Source organism: Pagrus major, chromosome 16 (genome assembly GCF_040436345.1).
Source record: "Pagrus major chromosome 16, Pma_NU_1.0".
In the NCBI taxonomy this organism is placed as follows: domain Eukaryota; kingdom Metazoa; phylum Chordata; class Actinopteri; order Spariformes; family Sparidae; genus Pagrus; species Pagrus major.
In genome coordinates, this window is record NC_133230.1 from 16,208,342 (window position 1) to 16,233,560 (window position 25,219).

General features: G+C 42.5%; 1 protein-coding gene across 2 annotated transcripts; it reads left to right on the forward strand.

Annotated features, from left to right (window-relative positions):
• Nucleotides 1-114: 114 nt before the first annotated feature.
• cgnb (cingulin b) lies at nucleotides 115-24,250 on the forward strand. Of its 2 annotated transcripts, none has more exons than XM_073483044.1 (20): nucleotides 115-222; nucleotides 6,241-7,381; nucleotides 7,467-7,555; nucleotides 7,641-7,710; nucleotides 12,351-12,448; nucleotides 12,753-12,885; nucleotides 12,997-13,209; nucleotides 15,370-15,518; nucleotides 16,812-16,932; nucleotides 17,170-17,370; nucleotides 17,989-18,072; nucleotides 18,626-18,883; nucleotides 18,967-19,137; nucleotides 19,655-19,816; nucleotides 20,004-20,093; nucleotides 20,198-20,281; nucleotides 20,382-20,500; nucleotides 20,972-21,080; nucleotides 21,736-21,899; nucleotides 22,139-24,250. In XM_073483044.1, exons 2-20 carry the CDS (start codon nucleotides 6,266-6,268, stop codon nucleotides 22,272-22,274), a joined length of 3,567 nt encoding a protein of 1,188 aa, XP_073339145.1. In that variant the 5' UTR covers nucleotides 115-222; nucleotides 6,241-6,265; the 3' UTR covers nucleotides 22,275-24,250. The 2 variants fall into 2 exon arrangements, with proteins under 2 accessions (XP_073339145.1, XP_073339146.1); XM_073483045.1 differs by having other exon boundaries at nucleotides 126-222; nucleotides 6,237-7,381.
• The last annotated feature ends 969 nt before the right edge of the window (nucleotides 24,251-25,219 follow it).

The window sequence follows — 25,219 nt, forward strand, 5'->3', positions numbered from 1 at the left end:
GGCGGGACGAGGACGACTATCCGATGTGCTGGCAACAGGTTGCGCTGGTCGCGGAAGGGGGAGTGAGAAATTTCCCGATGTCCTCAGTTCAGTGAGTTACATCTTCCTCATCCCACCAACACTGTACAGAGCTGCTGCCGCTGCTGCTGCTGCTGCTGCTGCTGCAGGCACGGGACGGAGCTGACCGAGGAGGGAGCAACACTCCTGGATTCATCCTCACAGGTGCGGTAGAAGAAGTGTCTCCACAGCTGATCATGTACTTGTGTGTGGAAAGTGCTGAGAGCCATACTGTGAGCCCCCGTAGTGCTGAGCGGGCGCGTTTTTACACCGTTTGGATACGCAGGGATGGACACCTGTGGCTTTTGGGGGTTAGATTTGCTCATGCTCGGCTCTTTCCTACTCACGATAATGACCGAGAACAAGCTCATCAAGAGAGGAGAGGAGAGAGGAGAGGAGAGGAGAGGAGGAGGGAGCCTTTTGTTGTTCGCTCACAGCTCAGTGTCCGCTGCTGCCTATAATTGGATCTGACGGCGCTGCGTAAAGAGGATATGAGAGGGTTATTATAGTAAAGTAAAGGCTTCAAATAGGATGCGGGAGGCAGGTGTGCTCAGCTCGTGGTCCCGCAGGCTCGAGTAAACAAGCCGGTGGTGGTTTCGACGCGCGCGCACCGATACTGGCTGACCGGATAGGTGGGTGTGACGCAATTAATCCAGGAGCCAGGCAGGTGCACGGGGGGGGGGGGGGGGGGGGGGCACTCTGCGGTGTGCTGCCTCTTTATCTGACATGTTGAGATGAATTTGAAAGCGGTTTTATTTAATTTATGAGTGAAGCTCGCAAGGAAACACAGCCCGGGCTTTGTGCAGCCAGCAGTTTGCATCTGTGCTGCTCTTTTCTCAGTTACCTTCCAGATAAATTGCTCCAGAAATAGTCCTGACCTCAAATGTGCGCCCCGGGCCAAACTTGGAGCTCACTCTGAGGTGTTTAGGTAAACATGTACTTTTAATGAGAGGACTAGTGTTACCATGGTGTTGCTGTTTTACACAAGAGACCCTGCACCCACAACAACAGCCTGAAATAACTAGAATAATATCAACAGCAGTTTGAGTGTGGTCGAAAATGTGCTATTTTGCAGTTTTTTGGAGAAGAAATTCAAACTCAGATTTTTTTTATATTTACAATATTAATGAGGTGATAACACAAACTCAGAAATATTTATTTTTTCCGATAACTGAATAAACAAGCTGTTGGCGGAGGAAAAAACTTCACCAGAACACGGTTTGAAGCTAGAGAGGTGGCAGGGTCCGCCACATATAAACAAAGTTAAACAGTATGATATTGTGTTGCTCTTTAACCTGTTAAGCCCGAGCAGAGCCCAGTTGCCTATGGTAACATAGGCATTAGCCTAAAAGTTGTCAGAGGTAATGTTCAGATGTTTTGCTATGGTTTGCTAGAGACTTGGAATTTCATTGATGCTGTGTGCCAACTTAATTTACTCGGACCCAGTGACATATTTACTTACACTTGCACATCTGAGCAAATATTTCAAGCGTTCCCTTCATTATGATACCTCGATTATTCAAATAGACCTTGTAGTTGCAGAGATACGCTCTGTTAATTATCGAGCAGAGACACCAAATAGAGGCTAGTTGTTAACAGGTTAAGGTCATTTTGTTTATTCAGTTTGTTCAGTTGTGAAAACGAAGAGAGTTTGTTTATTTAGTTTGTTTAGGGAATCATATGCGGATGTGTTCATTCAAAATTGTGTAAATTAATTATTATTCCCAAGCAAATTAAATGTAAAAACTCAAAAACAGGAGGTGATTTGTTGATGTTTTTCTGGGATGGACCAGGTTCATTTCATATTTATGTGTCTAGCGGACTGACTCTTCTGATTCTTTTGCTTTCAGAACCAAGTTCGGTGTTATAGATTCTAACTCGTACGAACCTCAGTCAGATAAAGGATCATTGAGTCAGGCAGTCTAGACTCTCTCTGCTGCTGGGGGATGGAGACATTTTGCAGATAACTTATGCTTTAAAACTAACAAACTTTGTTCAACAAGGCTTTTTTTTTTGCACATGTGAAAAGTTACACCTGGTGTAATGCATACTAGTCAAACAATTAATTGCATTTAACATCAGTTTGATTACATCATATGATTGTGCATATATATGTGACAAATTATGATTTATAAATTGATTTCAGAAACATGTTCATGAAGGTCGCAAGTAATTAGTTTCTTAGTGAGTCTGATTAATTACCGCTGCAGCGATACACCACTTAAAGGTATACTTTGCTTACCTTTTGTATTGAGTTCTGCAATATTAGTGCTACTAAAATATTGATATGCATATCAAGTTTCATGTCAGTCAGGACAGAATATTTTGTAAACCTGTAACAAAGACTTTAACCTAAAAGACCCTTCTGCTGTCATTCCTTTAAGGCTCATTGTAACTCCTAATAATAATGAAATGCCTGTCCCTAGGTAGGCCTCTAAAATTCATAAACAACACATAAAAGACATGTAAAAAGACAGAACAATGTAATATGGTTATCCAGAACCCCAAAGATAATCAATCAACATGGATATAAAACAGAGAAACACAGGAAAAATCCTCTTTTTTCGAGGCTAAAACCAGCGAAAGACAATTAAACAATTACATCAGTCGTCAGGAGTCTATTCATGCTTAACATATTAATCAGTGGATCTTTTCAGGTGACATTACTTTCAACCAAATCACCCAGCCCAAGTATGAAAGTAGCTCATCTTCTTGTTCAGATTCCCAAGGTCAACAGAAACTGTGGCAGAAGGTTGAAGACTAGATGTGTGGTACGAAACAGAGGAAAAAGGAGCAGTGCCTGCTGGGTGAGGAGAAAGGGAAGAGTGGTGGCAGATCGGCCCGTTTGGTGACATTCCTGTCTCTGTTGACACAGCCATTCCTTGTGACAAGAGACAGGAGATGAACCAGTTGTCACCAAGCAGTGCTGAACGTGTACAACAACAGCTGAGCCTTTGTTGAAATTTATCCAAGGAGCTTATTTACACCTGGGAGCTTTGTGTGTGACCGGTGATCTACAGCACCTTGATAACCTTTAAAACAGACCGTCACATCATCGTGTTTTGAAAAGAGAAGCCCGCTTTTTTTTTTGGATCAGATCGTTCGTTTGATGTCCAGTGTGCAACACGGTCTGCCTGTTGTTGTTACGCTGGGAATTAATTTGGCTTTGTATTTTTAGTCTCCGGTTTGTCGTCTTTTAATTAGTCTCCTCACTTTTTTTTTTATTTACTGCCTGTGTGGACAGTTTTCCGCATGTGCAGGCTTTACAGTTGCCCTACTTCTCGGTTTCCTCTTAATCTGTCCTTATTAATACAAATGCAAACCACGCGCAATGCCGTGTGTAAAGGGAACGTCTGGAATCCTAAGAATGTTTTTTAGGAAAGACAAAGGCCGACTTTGATTCACCAATCTAACCTTGGTGCCAGCCCGAGGTCCTTCGTGTTACACTACAACCAGCGGCCAGTCAGAATCGGTTACATTTTAATTCCTGTGGGAGACACATCTGTAGGTGCGGACTGCAACAGACCGGGGTTGAAGGACGGTGGTGAGCTTTGTAAAGCAGCTTAAACAGCGCTTAAATACAAGAAAAACGCTGTCATGTGATTAACAGGATTCCTTACTTAATACTTTCCTGCCACTTATAGAGACACAATGCTTGGTGATGCTTATAAGATGGACTACCTGCTACCAGATGGGGGGAAAAAGGCTAGTTTGTGCGTACGTCTGTGTTTGTGCATACACTCGAGCCGGTGTGTGTGTGTTCCCGCACAGCTCAAAGTAAACAGTCTACGCCTGAGTGACTCTACTCTGAAGTCTGGTGACTGGGGAGACTCTGGCAGAGGCAGAAAGAAAGAGAGAGAGAGAGGGGAGGCCCATTCCTGACATAGCCCCCTATGTTTAATGCTCCACAGAGCCGGGACAATAGGAGGAGTATTCACCTTCTCATAGTGTTCATCACCAGGCTCATTTTCAGAGCACATAAGGTGGACGTGCTGAGGTTATACTGCTAATATCGCAGCCGACTGAGTTGTTTAAATTGAGAATTAATCTGAAAATATTTTGATAGTTGATGAATCGATTCAGTCATTTTTCAAGCAAAAAAAGACAAAGGTAACTGGTTCAGGCTTCTCAAATGTGAGGATTGGGTGGTTTTCTCTCACATAAAGAATATATCGGTATATATAGGTAGATCAATCCTACATTTCCAATCATTCAACAAATAGCATCATTCTCTTCTGACCCTCGTTTTTCTGTTAAATGTTCACGTCTTTCTTTCTTTTTACCATAAACTGAGTACTTCTCCTCATGACAAGTAAAGTGACCTTTATATATAAATACCTTTTTATTTAGGCTAAAAGCCTCATTGAGATTGAAATCTCTAATTCAAGAGTGACCTGAGCAAGAGGGCAGCATACATATTGTTACAACTGTAAACACAAAACAAGCATACACATGCAGCTGTCAGCACACTACAAATGAGTGAACACGGTATCAAGTGAATACAAGATCAGGGGAAAAACAACTCATCAACTCTGACAATGTCAGTTCCTTCTGTACATTTTTCCAGGAACAAGGGGCAGAATATTTAAAGCTTACTGTGGGGATCAACATCTGTATAATATGGTGACAGTGCAGGCCATAGAGCAGACCACCTTAATCCAATAATGATATAAAAACTGGTCAGAATTAAGTGTTTCCTTGCCTGAGGGAGAGTCAGGATTTGTTTCTAAAAACAGAAACCTAATCAGGACTCCAGGGTGCGACTGCTTTGGACACACATGCACCCTAAAATCACTCAAGTGCAACTAAACATTTTCATCTGTCCCGCCTTAGCACTGGAAATTTAGCAGTTTATTTTTAAAAATGTCTTGTTATTTAGAAAAACATGAAGAAAAACATGTATTTGCAGTTTTATTCCTCTTTACAATCATGCACCTAAATGATGTATTGGTGCACCTAAATGAAGAAGTTAGGTGCACTAGTCCGTCCAGTGTAAAATGTTAGTCTGTTGAGGTTGCTGATACTGTTGTATAGTTATTGTGTATTGTATTGTAACTGTTTATTTATACTGTAATGTTTATTTTTTTAACAGAGACATGGTTTCTGTCTCCTGCCCAGCAGGGTCTATATATAAATTAGCTTATAGCTAACTCTGGTACAGCTAAGAGGCTTTGCACTGTCCCTGTCAAATAAACCCATAAATAAATTAAAAAAAACAAAATAGAAAGCAGCTTTTGATAAATTATCACAGAGATTATTTACATATATCGAAAACAGCAGTGGTCCTAGTGTTGAACCCTGTGGTACACCTTTTGATACAGGAATAAAGAGAAAGACCCAGAATATCGTGTGTGTGTGAGGTGTGTTCATGTGTAGAATCAGCGGATTTCCCCCTTAACACAATGTTAAACAAGCTGTTTCAGTGTTTGCCAGTAAAACACACAAACACAACAGTATCAGTTTCTTTTGCTCCTGTGGCCTCTCGTAGTGCAAATATAGCCGATCCACTCCTGTCAAGTCAAACACACACTGTACAGTAAGTCCTTGTTCTTCTGTTTTCGCAGTTAAATAAGTTAAATAGACATAAAGATTTTTTTTCTCTCTCTCTGTTTTCAAGCTGTTTTGAAAACATACAACACACCAAAAACTCAGTGAATGATTCAAAAATAAGGTTTAATAATGCACTTTGATGACATTGGTGTGTTTGTGTGCCTCAAACACACCCACTCACACTCCGACCCTCAGGAGAAAGTAGGCCTCATCTTGAACAAAGGGGTTCTTAGTGCCCCCGGTGGCATATCTGACATGACATGAATACAATTCATTCTTGTCGAGAAGGAATTCAACCTGTAGAGCAGCCGGAGAAGATGTCTGCTCCAGTAATCTGATACATGAGCTGAGTCAGAGTAACTTCCCCTGGGAAGAAGTGGGAAATTTACACAAAAGCCTGAAACTGTAGGAAGGAGGAGCGACACATGCAGGTTAAAAGGAGGCATCTGAGGGAATAGTAAAACAAATGGTTTAAGAATTTATTCCTCTGCAAATCTCTACTGTGAAATCGATAAAAATAAGAGTCTGAGCACCTCAACTTTCATGTTCAGTGATCTCGTTGCTTTTACAAGCTTGTTCCAACTCACCTGAATTTGCATTTCTGCTCTTTCCCCTCCCTGTCCACCCAGACAGCTTGCACAGAAACCAGGAAGTCAACATGAGCACTCTCTCCAATGACCGGAAGCCTCTTGTGGATTACGGCGTTCAGATCCGCTTCATCAAGGACCTCCATGACACTGGCGGAGGTTATCCTGACAAAACCAAAGCAAACAACAGTGCAACTCCTCCGACCAATAAGTACGGGGTGGCAGTGCGGGTTCAGGGGATCTCTGGGCAGCCGTATGTGGTCCTGAAAGATGGCGAGAAAGGTGACTCTTACGGAGTCCAGCTAAACACTCCCACCCCCAGCTCAGGGCCACCTTCACCTTGCAACAGCCTCCCAAAACTTAATAACGAACCAGGAGAAATCACAAACCCCTACAGCGCTGCTGTAAGTACAGCACACTCTCCTGTTTCTGCAGCAGAGGATGAGGATGGGGAGATTTTTGGGAGCCCGCTGAAAAGACCTCCGGGGGACGGTCAAGCTGGAACACAGGGAGAGGAGGAGGGTGGAGAAAGAAAGGCAGAGAGGCCAAAGGCTGAACCCCAACTCAAAGCCAGCAAAGCAGAGAAAAACAAAGACTGGAGTAGGAATGAGGAGTATAATGAAGCGGGGCTGAAACCTGTCAAAGTAAACGGTGTGGGACCACGAGGGGCCAAGCCACCTGGCTCTGGTTTCACCAGCTCTTTGGGGAGATACAGTGGGAAAACTCACAGTAAAGACACCCCTTCAGAGTCAAAACCTCCACCAGCGTCAACCGATGGCGAGCCCATCCCAGCAATCGACACCAACTCCCTGGCTCCCATCAACAAGCTCATCAGTAAGTTCAACAGCGGCACGCCGGGCAGCGCTCCGCAGTCGAGGGGCCGCTCCGGAGCGAGGCAGCGCCTCAGGTTCGAAGAGCGCAGGAGGTCCAGAAGTCTTGATGCCAGAAAAGATGTTCAGCCTGAGGTTTCCCTTCCCTCTCCCAGCTCTCCGACTCTAAATCCCTACGCTATGCCTCTGTCTACCTCCTCCAATCTGTTGACGTCATCTGCCCCAGCGAGCGGCAGCCTGGGAAGGAGCCCTGCATCAGTTTCCAAGGTGACAGCGCTCGAGGCCCCCAAGCCGAGCTTTAAGTCACCAGGGAAGTTTGTTACCAAGGACACCAGTCCAGCTGTGGCAAAAAAGCCTGTGAGTAGCAGCGATTGTGAAGTTATTTGCAGGTATTTAATTGTCTCTTTGTTTGTGTCTCACTTTGTTTTCTCTCTATTTATAGGAGACACTGCCGAGGAGTCAAAGCACCGGGGTCATCGATGGGGAGGATGCTCAAGTTAAACAAGCTATTTTCAACATCCTTAAAGACGGGTAAATAAACTGATATAATGATGTTACTGTGTATGTGTGCATGTGTTTTTCCTTTCTGATCCTCTGTCCACTGTTTCCTGATCAGCACCAGTGAGAGTGAAGGATCCCTCAAAAGAAAGGTCAACCTCGTCTACGACACAACGAGCAGTCTCAAGGTACGACAAAACATTAAAGGCAGTCGCTTTCTTGACTACATACAACAATTATGACATATTTTTACATCATTTTACATCATCAAAAATGTATATTGTGTGTTACTAATACAAATGACTCCTAAACAGAACCAGAAAACAGTATCAATGTGATAATAGGAGTCTCCTTTTCATCGCTTTTAAGATTGTGTCTTTAAAGGATAATGCCACCACTTTTACGCATTAAATTGTGTTTACAGGTCTTGGGGAGTACAACAAATGCACAAATGTAGGCAACAGGTTTTGAAAAGCAGTCCACTGGTCTATCATGCAGCTTTATAACACTGTTGGACTCAGTTTAAGAACAAATGATCAAAATCGATACAGCAGAAATCGAGATATCACCCTTTTTATTCCACGCATTCTTCTTCCTTTTCAAAACCTGGTGCCTACATTACCCACAATGCAACATAGCCAATGGGTGACATCACTGGAGGCAATTTATCAGATGAATATTTGAGTTACAGCCAGTGACCTGTTAGCTTAGTTTAGCATAAGGACTGGAAACAGCTAGCTTGACTCTGATCAAAGTTATTAAAACTGTGCTGACTAGCACCTCTTAGCAGTCTTGTGCTAAGCTACGCTAACCAACTGGCCGTAGTTTCATATTAAATTTACAGACATGAGAGCGGTATTGATCTTCTCATCAACTGCTGGTAAGAAGGTGAATAAGCATAATTCACAAAATGTAAAGTAATTTGTTTTTACACTGATAGACAAGCTAGCAGCTGGCTAGCAGCTGGCTATCGTGGCTGCCTCTGTTATATTGTATTTCAATAAGATGGTAAAAAACACCCGAATACGGAAAATAAACCAGATCTTCAGAGAAATTATTATTATTATTATTATGATTGTGGTGAAACTAGTCGTAGCAGTGTCTGCTTCAAAAATACTTACTTCATAATAAGTTTGCTTGTCTTGTCGAAACGATTGTCTACATACACTATATAACACAAAGACATGACATGACATGAATAACAGCACGTAATCCAATTAGCTTTTGTGGTGTGCAGTTTCAGCACGTTGATCAAACAAATAGTTTGAAAGTAGTCGTGTCTGGGGTGAGCGTCTTCCTCTCGGCAGAGCAGTTCTTGTGATGGAGCTAACAGATGGTTGGCAGCAGGTCCTCTTTTCACAGAATATGAAGTTTCCTATTTCATTCACTTTGTCTCCAAGGATCCTCTTTTGGCAGGCCAAAAAATGCGAAAATTAAGCAGCATGCTGAGTGCTCCTCTGTCAATTTTGGTGCCGTCTTTGCTCCTTTGTGCCCCTGTGACACCTTATTAAAATAGATTGCCGTGGTTTTTATGAGCACAAGCACACAACGTCCTTTAAATTTGCATCCTTTTGCATAAATCTGCATTCAGGAGTTATTCCTTTGTGTGCTCAGCCTCTTATATTACATGCACTTGATTATGTATGATCCCTTGTTATGTACTTGTGACCATGGCTGCCTGCGAATCATTTGGCCGTCTTGTCTCTTGGCAACGATGCACCTGCAGAGGAAAGCTGTTGAGGGCTCAGTGTGTGCTGAGGACGCAGTCATTGAGAGCCATCAATAATTGAGTCGGACTGGAACCCTGCACCAGCTGGGGGTTGGCGCGCAGGATGGGACAGATCTTTCTCGGAGGGGTTTGGTTGTAGAAAACCACCATGTTTTTCATGACGGTAACCATGCTGAGCACTTTGGTAGATTTAGTGGCGGATTTCTCTTTCGAGCAGTCATCTCAGGCTCTTCAGAAGCGATAGTAACAGCGACTGAAATATCCACAGCCGACATCTAACTGCAGGATGAAGGGGTTTACAGTGTTTTTAGCTCGAGGCTATTTATTTTCCAGCTCTGCCTCTAAACCAAAACATTGGCTTTTGTCTGTATGAAGCCAAAACATAAGATCAGAGCAGGATCAGATGAGTGTGTGTTATAAAAGGCTCCTCCAAAAACTGTTTTGGGGCGTCTGTGATGCAACAAATGTCCGGACTAATCTACTAATACATGCTTAGTCTTTGATTTCAGAGAGAGTCATTTGCATTTCGAGGCTTTTGGACTCAAGAGTGTACTGTAAAGCAGGGTTCACATTCCCTCTGCACCACTAATGTCTGAGGCTGTCTCTAAGTGCTTGTGATGTGTTTTGACTGGTTTAATGCAGTGTTACCAGTTAATGTGTGTCAGTGGGAGAGTGATGGAGTTAACGCTCCGACACCCTGCCCGTTCTCCTGGTTAATTGGGGATCGGATGCTGGTGTGTTGGGTTACGTTAGTCCCAGATAGTGATGTTTGTGTGTGTCTTCAATCAGGTCTCACATGTTTACAGGTTATGATCATGTCAGCCTGGGAGCCACAATTCCCTCTCAGTTTTATTTGAATAGATTTGCAAAGTAGGAGGAGCTTTTTTGGTTCCATAAATAAAAGACTCATTCAGTTTTCCTGTAAACACTATAATCTGACTCACAGTTGGAATCAGCATGAATCTCAAATTCAATTATAATAACAAAGGATCAAAAGTTGTTTTAGAAAATATCTGGTTCTTTGGTTAAACATTTTAAAGTTTAACTGGGGGGGTAAATTAACTACGACTCCCAGCATCATCATCAAGCTTAAACCTATGTTAAAGATATAATATGTAAGAATTCTGCATAAACATGTCGAAAACCACTAGACCTTTGTTTGCTTAAATAATCCAAAATGTTTCCAAGAATGTTCAAACACAGAGAAATCCACAAGTAGTGTCATTTGGTGGCCTGTCACCACGATAGGGAAGTCGGCGAACGAGATTAAACACAGCATGAATAAGACTCGACCGTGGGATAATTTGCGTTTATTTACATTACTAGCTCGCAAGCGACATCACGCAAAGAGGGTGTGTGTGTGTCTGTGTGTTTGAATTCAGGTCAATCATTTAACTCAGCATTCACCAGAGACGCCGGTTCTCTCTCTCCTTTTTCCCCTCTCCTCTCTGTAAGGTTACATTCATGAATTAAAGTACATTTCCCCTCCAGCTTCAGTCAGTAATCAACATCACAGAACATAAACACCCGACAGTTGAGGTCACCTCCGCAGATCCCTGCTGCAGTCAGGTTGATAAACGGGAGTGAAGATAAATCCACTTTTTAATCCCAAAAGTTCAAAAGTAATCACTGAGCTCTCCTTAACTACAACTCCCAAGGTGCTCTTTGGCAGGAAACAACCAATCGTCAGGCTTAAAATTGCATTAAAGGTGCCGCTAACCTTAATGCTTACTGATTTTACACACTAGATACAGCAGCTGAGGCTCATGGGTATTGTAGTATTCCATGCCAAACTGATGGACAAAACACGATTTGTCAGAGACAAAGTCAAGATGGCTCCAATTTATGGCCATAATTTAACTTATCTGGCCGTGATATTATCCGGGGGAGTGTTAGGTTTCTATGTGAGGTTACATTGAGGATATCATTGATAGAAAAAGTTTGAAATCAGAATACAGAATGGCGAAAAACACTGTAGGAAACCAGCTTCTCCTCTCACTTTGCAAGTTTCTACTTTTAAGGGCCCTGGTGCAGTAAAATTATTCATCACTTCATGAGAAAAAAAGCAAAGTTAAGATGAAAGCCTTCAAAATATACCTTTATTTTCTGCTTCACTATTCTTTTAAGCATCTCAGATTTATCTAGTGATCCCTTGGGCGGGTCCTGACCCCAATGTTTGGAACCACTGCACTAGAGGCTGTCAAGAGCAAACAAGCCATTATTTTAGATCAGGTTTTCACTGAATCTCCTTTGCATTATGTAATCACACCATCTTCTAGTATTTATGCAGACTACTAATGCGTTCAGCAGGGCAGAAGGGTCTCTGTTACAGTGGATGCTTAATACACACAAGGATAAAGCTGATGCAATCCACTTTAAAGTGCTTGTAGATATTCTCTGTTATGTTATCTTCTGTTAATTATCAGTGAGAAGCTGAAATGTCCCAGGACGAGATTATCTACAAACTGTCCTGCAGGGAACCAGAAGAAAATGAAACAAATCTGTGCAAAATACATCTTCATAATCCATCACTGATAAGTAACGGCACTGCGAGGTCCCCCGAGGAGCACAACCGTCCGTGATCCTCGCTTTGTCTCTCTCTTCTGTCTCTGTGTGTGCATCCCTGTAATGAGTATGTAGGAGGATAAGAGAGGTTTCATGGGCAGAGGCTGCTCTTGTACCGTTCTTCCTTTTCAGCAAGAGGGAGGCTTGACGAACGGCGGAGCGGTGTGGGCGACGTTGCTCCGACTCTGCTCGCCTGCAGCCTGTCAGAAAGAGTTGTTAAGTTCGGGGGGGGTTGTCTGTTTGACGATGTCTGAGTGCACTGGCAGGGCCTCTTCCTCCCAAAGATTTTTTGAGTGTCAGAAACTAGGGCAAGGAATCCAAAGGCGGGGTTTTTCTTTCTTTTAAAGTTTCCGATGATACAGAGTGCATTATGTATTTGCAAGATCGACAAGTTTCCAGTCCTCTCTACGACTTTGAGTTCTGTTTTTGTCCTCCATCTCTCTGTCGCACCCTCTGTCTCGTTCACACACTCTCAATGTGTGTGAGCGATGTGTGTATACATGTTCAATGTGTATGTGTTCGTGTTTTGAACAGAGGGGAGGACCTGATGGGGTCTTCAAGAAGGGGAACCTCGAGGAGCTTCGTGAGCAACTCAACCGCTACAAGAAAGACCTGCAGCAGGCCCATGATGAGTAAGGACGTGTGTTTGTCTGTGTGTGTGTGTGTGTGTGCGTGTGTGTGTGTGTGTGTGTGTGTGTGTGTGTGTGTGTGTGTGTGCGTGCGCGTGTGTGTTTTGCATGCATCACGCGTGCATTTAACAGCTCCTGTGGCTTTTTTTTGTCAAAGGATCATTTCACTTTTGCTTGACTGATGAGCCTGTTAATGAGTCTGGTGTTGCAGTATTAATAATGTGTGTGTTTCTGTGTCTGTGTGTGTGTGTGTGTGTGTGTGTGTGTGTGTGTGTGTGTGCGCGCGCGTACGTGTGTGTGTGCGCAGACTGGCAGAAGAGCGTATGTCCAGAGAGCTGTCGGAGTCTCGTCTGCGCCTGCATGAAGATCAGCTGGCTGAGCTTCAGGAGGAGCTGAGGAGGGTTTCAGAAAACTCACCTCACTCAGACTCACTGCAGACGGTGCTTACACACACACACACACACACACACACACACACACACACACACACGCAGACATTTACACACTTGCACACTTACTCTTAACTCTCTCTGTCTCCTCTCTTTCTGCAGGATGTGATGAGTCTGCAAGCTGACCTGGCCGAGGCTGCCATGCTCCGTCAGCGCCAGGAGGAGATTCTCCACCAGCGGGAGCGGGAGCTGACGGCCTTGAAGGGGGCGCTAAAGGAGGAAGTGGAGTGCCATGACAGGGAGATGGAGGCCCTGAGGGATCAGTACAGCCAGGACATGGAGAACCTGAGGCAAACCATGGAGCAGGTCACACAGGTGGAGCACGATCTCTTGCAGTCACAAAAAACTAGACTGTGTTGAAGCTCTTATGTTAGAACTGGATTTTACTGAGAGCTCATCAGGTTTAAACTTTAGTGCATTTTAAAAATATAACTAAAAAACTGGCTTTTTTGGATTCGTTGAGAGTGCAGGCTCAACTCATTAGCAGATATGATTAAAAAACACTGAAGACAAAGATAAAAGCAAACAGAAACTGTGCAGCTGAAACAAAGAAGATCCAAGAGACTTTGAAAACTGCCTCTTCCGATGTCGACTAATGTTACACTGCAAGAATATTGATTAGTTAAAGTGAAAAAAATGCAACACTATAAAATCCACAGGTTTGTTTGATGTGAGTTCTTACGAATGACCTGTGCAGTTGCTTTGATGGAGGATGAGTGTGTTTTTGACCAGATGAGCCCTGAAAGAGATATTTTAATCTCAGTGGAAGTAACTGGTCCAGTAAAACTGGAATATGTTGGTTTAACTCTGAGCCAACACGAGTAAGTCAGTAAACTGAAAAAGAACAAGCAGGTCAATAAAAACCATACAGGAATTTAGTGAAATCAACTCATCTTTTCTCATTAACTCAACTCAAACACACGTTTTATTTATTTTAAGTTGATTAAACTTTAAGTTTCTAGTTTTTGTTTTCAGATCACTTCAGAACTCATTATGATGAGAGTGTGAAGAAACATGATCAGCATATAAGCAGACTTCCCAGCATGCACTGAGACCTGAGACCCTTCTTTTTGTTAGTTTGAAGACAACACTATGCCGGAAACTTGCTGTGTGTCTTTAAAGGATAAGTACACACAGAAATGTAAATTCAGTCATTATCTACTCACCCTCATGCCGACTGAAAGTCAAGGGAAATTTTGTAGTCCACAAAACATTCCTGGAGCTTCACAGCAAAACAGAGTTGCAGTTGTTCAGGAGAAAGCTGCAACTCTGTTTTGCTGTGAAGCTCCAGGAATGTTTTGTGGAGTACGAAACCTCCCCCGACTCCCCATCAGCATGAGGGTGAGTAGATACTGACTGAATTTTCATTTTTAGGTCAAATTTTCCTTTAAGGCTACTGAACATGGTTTCTCAAATTCAGATTACTCGGTTTCACAAAAGCTCAGAGAAGACTTCAAACTAATTATTCAACTGAACTTCAGTTCACCACATTCTTAAGGCAGCAGATTAATTTTAAATGTTTTCAATTAAACCAACTCAGTGTTTGTTTGGTTTTTTTAAAGTGAAGAGCCAGCAGATTACAGAACAAATAAACCAGGAAGGATTTACAACCTCTTTGACAGTTACAACAAAACCTGCAATGCAGCGATCTCAATGTTATCCCTTGATCACAGACAGATTTAGACAAAAACATTCAATACATTTTTTCTTTTCAGAGTATCTCTTTATACAGGTGAAGCAGGAGAACAGTCAGGTTATTCCTGTCAGGTACTTTGTGTGTCCTGCATGCGTTATTAAGGCGATATTAAATTGTGCTTTGATGCTGCATCCGCCCCAATTATACATTCAGGTTTTGTGCTGTCATTATGTGTCAGTGTTCAAACACTCAGTCAGGGTATCATACGGTCAGGCTGAGCCTAGTGAGCAGAGTTAGAAAAGAGAATTTTGCTTCGTGTGATTGCAGTGCAAAAGTTTTCCAGCTGAGTTTTTATCTTAGAGCTTCTGTTTCCGCCAGTGGACTATTTTTGTAAGCTGTGGTGTAGAGGAAATTTGAGGCATATACGTAGATGCAGGAATAGATCATTATGCATTTTGAAATTTGGAAACTGTAACAGCAGTGTCAGGAAAAAAAGTAACATGCAGCCCGAGAGCAGGAAATAAGCAGACAGGTTGGCAGCTGCTTTTTGATGCGGTGATTTATTTGGCGTGAGGAGGATTAAAGTAGCTCCATCTCGTCTGATATTTTCTGGCGTTATTTTTTATGTAGAAGTTTTTTTTTTTTTTTACCGACGTTGAAGACACGCTGATGAAGGCATAACACGAAAGGATCTCTGTTCTTCTGTTCCCTTGTGCTGAACATGAAGAACTAAAAGAGAGTGTGTTAGATTTGGGTGTGTGAGGCTCTGTGTCATACACCCACTTCCTCAACTTGTTATATAATTTTTCTGTGTGCGTTTGTGTGTGGCCACCTTTCAGTCCCAGGACCAGATAGAGGAGGAGAGGGAGAGGGTGAACGCCTCCATCCTGACCCTGGAGGAAGAGCTGGAGAGCTGCAGAGATCAGGGAGAGCAGTGGAAGACGGAGCTGGACGCCACCGCACAGGAGCTGCACAACACCACGCAGGAGTTAGTGTCTATAAGTCGAATGTTTATGTAATTATGTGCCTTATTTTAACACGTATGAAGTGATGGCAGGTGACCGTAACAAATATCAACAACAGAGACATTTGTGACCCTGTTCAGTCAGCGTAAAAGCAGAAAAACTTCCAGTGTCTAAGTTCAAAGAAATCAAACAGGACTGTACTGTATAAGCATGAAGTAACATTCAAAGACCATGAATATGGTGGTAAATCCGTGTTTGTTCTTAAAACCTCAGATAGACGCGTATATTTCTCAGCTCTCATGCTGAACTAAACTGATTATGGAGCCGTAGCATCACTTTGGATCCATAAAAAGACAAACACATCAGCAGAAAGACGAGTGTGTCACTGGAAACAGGCACATATTTTCAGCTGCTCTTTATTGTCTTAAGCTGGCAGTTGTAACACACTGCAGCCTCAGACAAGCATCGAACGCACCACATCGTATTTGATATTTTTACAGTCAGGCAAAGACTTTCGAAGACTTAATGACAATCTGTTAAACCACAGACTACGTGGATATACTGAAGATTCTGGCTCATTTCTCCTGAGTTATTTTTAATGCATGCACTCTTTCACTTGACTTTCCATTTGGCAGGAGCGGGAAGCACTTCAGCGGCCGAATGTGAGAGAGAAAATTAGTCTCACTGTGTTTGGTTTGAGTAGTTTTTAGTCCATTTTCAAATCAGAAAATCTGAACTTGAGGTATTTTCTTTGAAATTCACTTGAGAAGCTCAAATGTCAGAGTGGATTTTGTATCTGATGACGACTGTTTTGATCATCAGATCGATGAACCTTTCACTAACAGCAATCCGCTGATTATAAACCCAATCATGTCAATCCTTCGAGCGAGTCAGCAATGAGAAATCTTGATTCTGTCTTAATAGTTATATTGATCAATCATCGTTTGATTGTTTTGAAAATCATTTCCTGATTTAAAGGATAAGGTCACCCAAAAATGAAAGCTCCAAAAATGGTTGCTGGACTATGAAACTTCACCTGACTTTCCATCAGCATGGGGATGAAAAGATTATGACTGAATTTTCATTTTTGGGTGATCTTGTCCTTTAATTGCCAATAAACACAACTGATTTTGAAGAAATAAATTATGCATCTAAATGTAAGTGGTGTAGCGCAGTAGTTTTACTCTCTTGTGCTTTGTTTGTCGTTTGTCGCTGCTATCTTCGGTGTGTGTGCACGTGTGTGCAGTGTGTTGTGTGTAGTTTATCAAACCTCTGTTACCACTGTGTGTTCTTTAGCATTTACTTTCTTTCTGCAGGTTGCGTAAATCCCGTTTGGAGAATGAAGAATTCGAAGGCAAGCTGAAGGATCTTCAGGATTCACTGCTCGTCATGAAGAAACAAATGCCTGAGTCTGACGATGACCATTCTTCAGCAGAGGTAATTCACATGTCAGTCACGAGGAGGAGCAGAGATTATGCTCGCTGTGTGGGTGAAACACAGGAGCTCACCTCTTCTGTCTTACAGTATCTTTATTTTCTAATCCGTCAGAACGGTTGGGTTGATTCATTTTTCCCGCACAAATGCACACAACGTCATACAAACACATTGTTCTGCACCCAGCCACATTCCTCCTCACCACACACGCATTATTCATCTTTGATTGCTTATCCCTAGGAGCTTCAGCGTTGCCATGATGATCTGAGGCGCGCTCGCACCGATCTGGACAAACAAAAGGGCGAGTTAGACGAGAAGAGGGAGGCACTTCAAGCCCTGAAGAAAGCGAGCGGAGAGAAAGAGGCCGAGCTTCTGTCTGAGATCAGCAGGCTGAAGGAGCAGTGGCAGAAAGACAAGGCTGAGCTGGAGAAGGCGAAGGAGGTGACTCTAGAGAAAGAAGTGACAGTTTTTAGAAAATAGAACAATCACCAAAAGCACATTTGAAAAGGATTTTAAGACTATTATGCTTTTTCATTTTTTCCCTTTCCTTCAGTGTTTTATATATGTTTGTGTGTGTGTAAAAGGTCTTGAAAGTTCGCACCAGAACACAGAAAACACTGCTCCTGAAACGCCTCGTCAGCAGTCCTGCCTTTAATTTTGTGACTTTGTGACATCACACTACGCCACCGTGTCAAACATTAGCATAATTTATGCTTCACGGCTAGTTTGACACGTAAAAATTGATTTAGCACAGCTGCTCTGTTGTTGTAAGTGGTGCTGGCTCAGGCATGTATGAGCTGACCAATCAGAGGAGAGTTGGTATTCGGAAGGGGGGGGGCTTAAAGAGACAGGAGCAGTATGAGAAAACTAGTGAACATGTAAACATATTCTAGTAGTAACCCAAAACGAAATGATGAACCTGAATATGTCTACTTTAGGGGATTAGAGCATTCATTTAGATGAATTTCATTGTTTTAAAGTAAAGTTCAGGTATTTAAAATCTGGTATAACAGTCATTAATTCTGCATGTTTCGTCTTTTCATCCTCTCCTCTCCACAGTCTTCAGGAAAGACTGTTGTGGACGGCACCAACCTTGAGCTGCAGGAAGCAAACGCTCGCCTCAGAGAGAGGCTGGCCCGCATGGTAATGCACACAAAAAAGACTTGCAGCTGTACAGACACACACATACATGCATGCAAAATAATCTAAACAGACATACTGTACGAGAACAAAAGAAACGGCCTCCCACACAGACTCTATTTTCAACCCGAGAGATGTGAGGTAAATTAGATCCAAGGAAAAACTCAAACATTTAAGCTCAGAAAATAATCCCTCCAAGAGGAATTTGCATAAGATGTGCATTGTGCTCACTGTGTGTTGGAGCCGCGATGTGTTACAGCTGTTTTAAGTGCTATAATCTTGTTAACTTTGATGTGAAATGATCATGTGACGAGCGCAGGCATACACAAATCAGTGTAGGCGTAAAGCCAAGACAAATCAACATATGTTGAGGATACAGAGTTAGATTTAGGCCTGAAGTTTGTATGCAGTTTAACTGTCTTTTGAAGCCTTTTATTATGTACCACTCCCCCTATTTTACTTGCCAAACATATAACAATACAGAGTGAAAATACTGGAAAAATACAAACTCTTTTGCAGCGTGGTAAATATTGGGGGTTTTTTTGTCTTTCTCCAGACAAGGCTTCATTCCAGCACGCATCGGAGCTCGGAGGCTGAGGAGGCGGTGGAGGCTCTGGAGGACGAGAACCGCTCCCTGAAGTCTCAGCTGGAGGAGGCAAAGAGAGGAGCCACCCGCCTGACTAAAGAGAGGGACGAGCTGACCCGGCGGCTGGAGGAGAGAGACCTGGAGAGGGAGGTGCTGAGGAGGGGCAAGAGTGACCTGGAGGAGCAGAAGAGGCTGCTGGACAGAGCCCTGGAGAAGATTAACAAAGAGGTGTGGGAGCTTGAGGTTGGAATAATGTCCTGACATATGTAGAGATATTCAGTCATTCACCACCGTGTCTCTCTTTCTGTCAGATGGAGTTGATGATGGGAGATTCCCGTCAGTCGGTGGCCGCCCTGCAAACACAGCTGGACGACTACAGGGAGCGCTCGAGGAAGGACCTGCAGGAAGCCCAGCGCAACAGCAAGGACAGGCTGGCTGAGCTGCAGAGGGCTCAGAGCAACCTCAAGGCCCAGCAGGAGGAGGTGAGGATGGATAGGGTGAAAAATAGAAAAGAAAAGGAAAAAGTTCGATTTTAAAAGTTTGATATTGTTTTAGTATGTTTTGTGAAAATACTAGATCTACAATACAGACTTTACTTTCAGCCTGTTTTTCTTATACAAGCAGTTTAAAAGTATTTTAGCCTTGTTAGCCGTGTGAGCAGCGCAATGTCGGTCTATCTGTTGGCCATAGGTAGAGGCATTCATGTTCCCCAGACGGGGAATACTTGTGAGTTTGGTGATCCCCTGACTTTTCATCTATCACCATCATTTGGTCTAAAATTTTGGTTTATGACTAAATACCGGCATAAAGAGTTACATTCACCAGCCTCGTCTGTATTTTGTAGGGGTGGGGGAAACTGTGTGGAAACTAGCATCTAACATTAAGCAACTTCAGTAACTGTCCTATCTGCAAAACTAAAATAACTCAAGTCCTGCATATAATTTAGACTACAAGCCATATCAGGTTGTCGTTAACGGTGCCCTCCATCTTGTTTTTCAGGTTTCCCGTCTGAAGAAGGAGCTGCTGGTGTGCAGCGAGGAGAGAGACAGCGCCCAGTTGGAGAGAGACCTCCTCAACAACCGTTTCAAACACTTAGAGAGCGAACTGGAAACAGAGAAGAGCACCCACACTGATCGCACCAGGGAGATCAGGGGCCTGGAGGTGAGGCTTCGAGGTCAAAGGTCATGAACTGGGGGATCTAAAGTTGGGTGGGACTAAATTAGGGATACAGTGTCAGCAAATGGAGTTTAGGGGTGAGAAATGGTCAGGGGTATCAAGTAGCTTTGAGTTTAGGCAGATAAGCTTTAAAAAAAGAAATATGTGAATCTGTTTATCTGTCGGTTCACAGGATAAAATAAAGACACTGGAGATCGAACTGGACGAGGAGAGGAGCAGCGCGGAGCTCCTGAACGACCGCGTCACACGTAGCAGAGATCAGGTGCCGCATAAAAACATTTGAATACACATGCAAATAAGCAGGAAGCATCTCCACCTTATCTGATAACAGGTTGACTGATATCGTCTCTCTCTTCCCCCTCTCAGGTGGACCAGCTTCGGTCAGAGCTGATGCAGGAGCGTTCAGCCAGACATGACCTGGAAATGGACAAGAGCGCACTTGAGAGACAGGTACTGGTCATTCAATCAGAACCATAACAAACACACAGTGAGAGGAGCTTTTTTGCTACAGCAGTAGTTTATTCACCTCACTGTCCCCGTCTTCTCCCAGCTGAAGGAGCTGAAGTCTCGTATGGCCGACATGGAGGGACAGACTCGGCCCACAGCTGGAATCAGCCTGCTGGAAAACAAAATTCAAGAGTTGGAGGAGAGACTACGCAGTGAAGAAAGGTCTGACTGAACACACATGACAGCTCAAAAAGGAAACCGTCTCTCTCTTAGTATGGAAGTCTTACTCTTTGGGGTGTATTTCACTGAGTCAAAGTAACAAAAGTCAGCTCTCACATGCTGTCACTCATGGTTAATTCACTGAAAGGCTTCTTTTTAGTAAAGCAGCCCTCATCATGATGTTTATGCTGCATTATAGACATCAGTGTAATTAAGACTAAAGATTATTGTTTATGAATGTTCGCAAGTGCTTGTAACTATGATTATACAGCCCTATAGGTTCACCAAACACGTTATGAGTATCATAACACACTCATCATAACACGCTCTGATGCGTTATAAATGACCCAGCATTCAACCATCCATTAAATAAACATCTCGAAAGTAGCGTTGGGAAGAACAAATTTATATATGAAGTTTTTGAGATACTTCTCGCGGTATTTCGTGTGAATTCTTAATTATTTCTCCACACAGAGAGAAGAGCAGCATCCAGGCTTCACAGCGACGAATGGAGAGAAAACTAAAGGAGCTGAACGCCACGTTAGACCAGGAGAGAAGCCAGCACGTAGAGCAGAGGGATCAGGTAAATATCGAGACGAGCACACAAAATTGTCGTTCGTGTTTGTCTCTTGCTCCTTGATACCGCTCTCATGTGTGTTTGTTGAATATAACATTACATTTATCCGGTTGACGGAGAGCTTGTTCAGTGCTGCAGTACAAGTCCTTAGAGATGGATTGTTTTTAGAAATGAGACATTAGTAAGTGTGTGCAAGGGTTGCAATGTATTTTCCAAAATATTTTTTTATTTCAGACGGGTAAAAATTTACTTTTCCTAGAGCTTTCTGAAGGTTCCTGACTTTTTCCTGACTCGTTTGTACTAATTTACCGGTTTAACACAATTGTAATTATGCCGTAAGAGTTATTGATTAATACCCTTTGACACACACATGCTGTTTAATCATTAGCACAGTTCAAGCAGAGCTTAATTGCTTCTTTTACAAAAGACTAATCTCATCTGTGCTCCTCCTGACCCAACCTCACTCGGTCACCAGAACTCCCCCTAACCTCCCCTTCCCTATCATCTTTCTGCTCCCTTAGCCTTTTTGTATGTAGCTACTCCCCTACAAACCCACTCACCATTAAACCCCTCTGCCCGTCTTACTCCTTCCCCCACGTCTTCACCTGTGACCTCCTCTGTTCCCCTCTAACCCCCTGCCTCTCCCTGTCTTCATCCCCAGCTGTCTCTGCGTGTGAAGGCCTTGAAACGACAGGTGGACGAGAGCGAGGGGGAGGTGGAGCGCTTGGAGGGAGTCCGCAGGAAGGTTCTCAGGGACCTGGAGGAGCAGCAGGAGCTCCAGGAGGCGCTGCATGCCAAAGTCACAGCCCTGGAGACTGAACTTAAGTATGTTATGGTCCAAACTGCATGAATTCTTGTTGATCTTTTATCATTTTAAGTCACAAAAAACAGAACTTAACAGCATATGTCAAGTAACCAGTGTCAGTACTATGTGTCCTCTTTACACTAGATGGCAGTCTATAGTAACTAGCTGGACACATGGCTGTATTCACCACGCTGCAGTGTATGAAAGTAAAAGAGTTGAGTCAATGTTTGTGGATTTTCTGCTGTTTGCTTTCTCTCAGGCGGAAGTCGCAGCAGACACATCGTGCAGCTCTGGGCTCGTCCGCTTTAAGCTCCGAGGATGAGGACGGTTTCTATGACACCAGCAACATCACCTCCATCCTGAACGAGGGCCACCTGCAGACCACCAACTGCTGAAGGAAGACGACGGCATGAATGAAGAGACCTAAAAAAAGATTTGTAAGCCAGAGAAAGGTACTCAGGGCATCAAGGACTGTGAAGAACTCGGTTGCCATGCACTACAGATTTGCCTTGCAGTTGTTCCTGGTTTTATTTTTAGCACGGTGGTCCACCAGAGACAGGTCGTCAGGATAATTAGATTGCGTTTTTGGAGCCTTCAGCTGTGATTACGATTGCTTCAGTATTGTCATGTTTTGTCTGTCTTGAGATGTCTTGAGAGAAAATTATTTTCTCATGTATTTCAGCTTGAATCACGTTTTCAGAAAGGATCTTTGCTGTCTCTTCTTTGTATCGACTATAGTTACTGTACACTACTGTGGTAGCACATTACTGTGGCATGGTTTCAGATCAGAGGTCATACAGTAGACTTGAAAATTGCTTTTAAACCAAAAAATAACGTTAGCGTATTTTTTGGTCACATTTTATTTTAGAGTACACTAATACGTGTTTACTACAGGGTCTTAATAAAGCTGTACAGTAAAATAGAAGTGAAACAACATCAATTTTTTCCCCTAGCCTGGGTGTTCCCCACAGTCCCATGGGGTTTGTTGGTTACTACTACTAGTGCATAGCCACATGCTTCCTTGTTAGCGCCTCATTAGACTTTTTAAATTAGGGGAGGTTAATTAGCGACACATCACAAGAAAACTGTACTGCAAAATAAAGCAAAGACCATCTTTACCTCCTCCCTGTGAGACCCTTATTAAACTTTCCTAGAGGTTTATAGCGTTTTTTTATTCTTCTACCTGATTTGACCAAAAGTACGTCTCATTACGTGTTATCAGTGTACTCTGAAATAAAGTGCGACCTATTTTTTCCTCTTGTTCCAGTCTTATATCTGTGTTTCCTTGCGCATGATGAGTTACTTCTGTCAGTGTTGATATTAGCTGCAAACGTTTCTTTGCGTATTGAAAGTGATGTTTTGTTCGTTTTATTACCTTTTGAATGTGACGATGACGGGCCGCCTAAACTGAGCCTATATTTTATACGCTGTATTAGCTGTGCATTCTCAAGACAATCAAATATACGCAACCCAATCGGCAGAATAAGTGTTGGCAAAGTAGGTTTCCACAAAACAACAGATAAGTTCAAGCTTTACATCTCTTTGTGCTGCAGCTATCTTTAGTTTCAAGTTTCAATTTTCCTCTTTGCAACAATCTTGTTAGGTTTAGGCACTAGGTTTAAACAACTTGGTTCGGAAAACATCTTGTTTTGGCTTAAATTCTCGTTTTGGTCACCCCAAAGCAGCTGGAAATTGTCCCGTGGTCTCCTTAAAGTAATCAAGTAATAAACAAATACAAGTTTGAAAGTATGTTTGGTTTACGGAAACTTTAACTGCCAACATTTCATTGTGGTGACTGGGCTGATGTACTTACAGTAGCACTGTGTCCTCAGAGATTAATCCTCTCCCTATAAATTTTCTACTTTAACCACCGTATTTCCGATGCGGTTTAATATATTGCTAAGCTTGATCCGTGTGCATGTTTTCACTCAGATGCCTTAAAAATCCGCTTCATGTCTTTATTTTTACTTGTTGTTGTCTCTGCATGTGTTTTGTTTATATGCTGCTGCTGTAATGATTTAAGAAGTATTTCATATGCTTGCCTGTGCTTGCACCTACTGAAAAATTCCTATTGAGTGAATCATTAGCTCTGGAAGCATTCCACATTTCTCTACGTTGCACCTGGCCGTTATGTTATGTATGTTGGTTATAATCTCCTAATGACATTTTAATGGTGTTATTACGATTTAAACATGTCACTTTTGAAATTTCTATTTGGGCTATTACAAGTAAGGATGCTGTTAAATGTAGAATGTTTATTGAGCTGCTGGTGACATTTGAAATGCGGTGCTTTGTAAGTTTTCCCCAAATTTTTGACAGAAAATTTAAGTAAATTTTGGACCGTGTGTACAATAAAAAGAGGTATATTATATGTTTTCCTCCTGTTCTCACTTCTTTGTTTTCTTAATATACATATATTATACAATATACATATTTTAGAGGGTTTTTGGGGCATTATAAAGCAACAATATGTAACTTCTGTGAGAAAGATAGGTAGATAGATACCTGACAAAGGTGTGTGTGCTGTACTCTTTTCCATCAGGTCCAGTGTCAACCCACAGTGTCAGTATTTAACTACCTGGGAATGAGACTCCACACTCATCTATATTTCCTGAGAAAGTTACATGTTGTTGCCTTAAACATTTATTAAAGACAGATGAGAGGACGGGAAATGAGGCAGAGCAATGTGCAATAAAAGTCCCCAGGTAAAGACGGGTTAACAACTTTATTTAGTCTGTCAGGTTCCCTTATGATCTTTGGAGCCGGTTTCTCTTACCGCAATCATTCCTCTTTTCATTCTGACATGAGGCTTCAGCAGACTAAGTTAGACAAAACAATTGGATATCTCTGAAGATTAATGTCTTCACAGCACGCAGTCATCTTTTTTTGTCAATATCTCCTACTGTGGAGAAATGCGGAAAAAACAAGGATATTTTGAACTAACTTTGAAAAATATCCTTTTGACTTCACTCAGGCTGATCGTATTAGCTTCAGACACACTTCTGAATACATTATGCACAAATCAAGGACTGTGGATTTTGTTCCCCACACCTTACATTGAAAACACGCTAAAGGTGGGAACTTTTAATGGCCAGTATCTACAGGAGAAATGATCACAGCAAGAAAAACCTGTTCCACTGTTTCTATGGGGACCTAATTATGCTACGCTATTAAAAGCCTTATGAAGAGTGTTAATCTTAAAGAGAACTCCTTTTTCCCCTTCCTATTTCATAAAGTTGTTTAGATCGTTCCCTGTAAATCTGTATAAACCCGAGAGGGATTATCTTTTTCGATAATCCAGTTATGTTGACCTACAGGGCAGAACACCAGGTGGAAGATT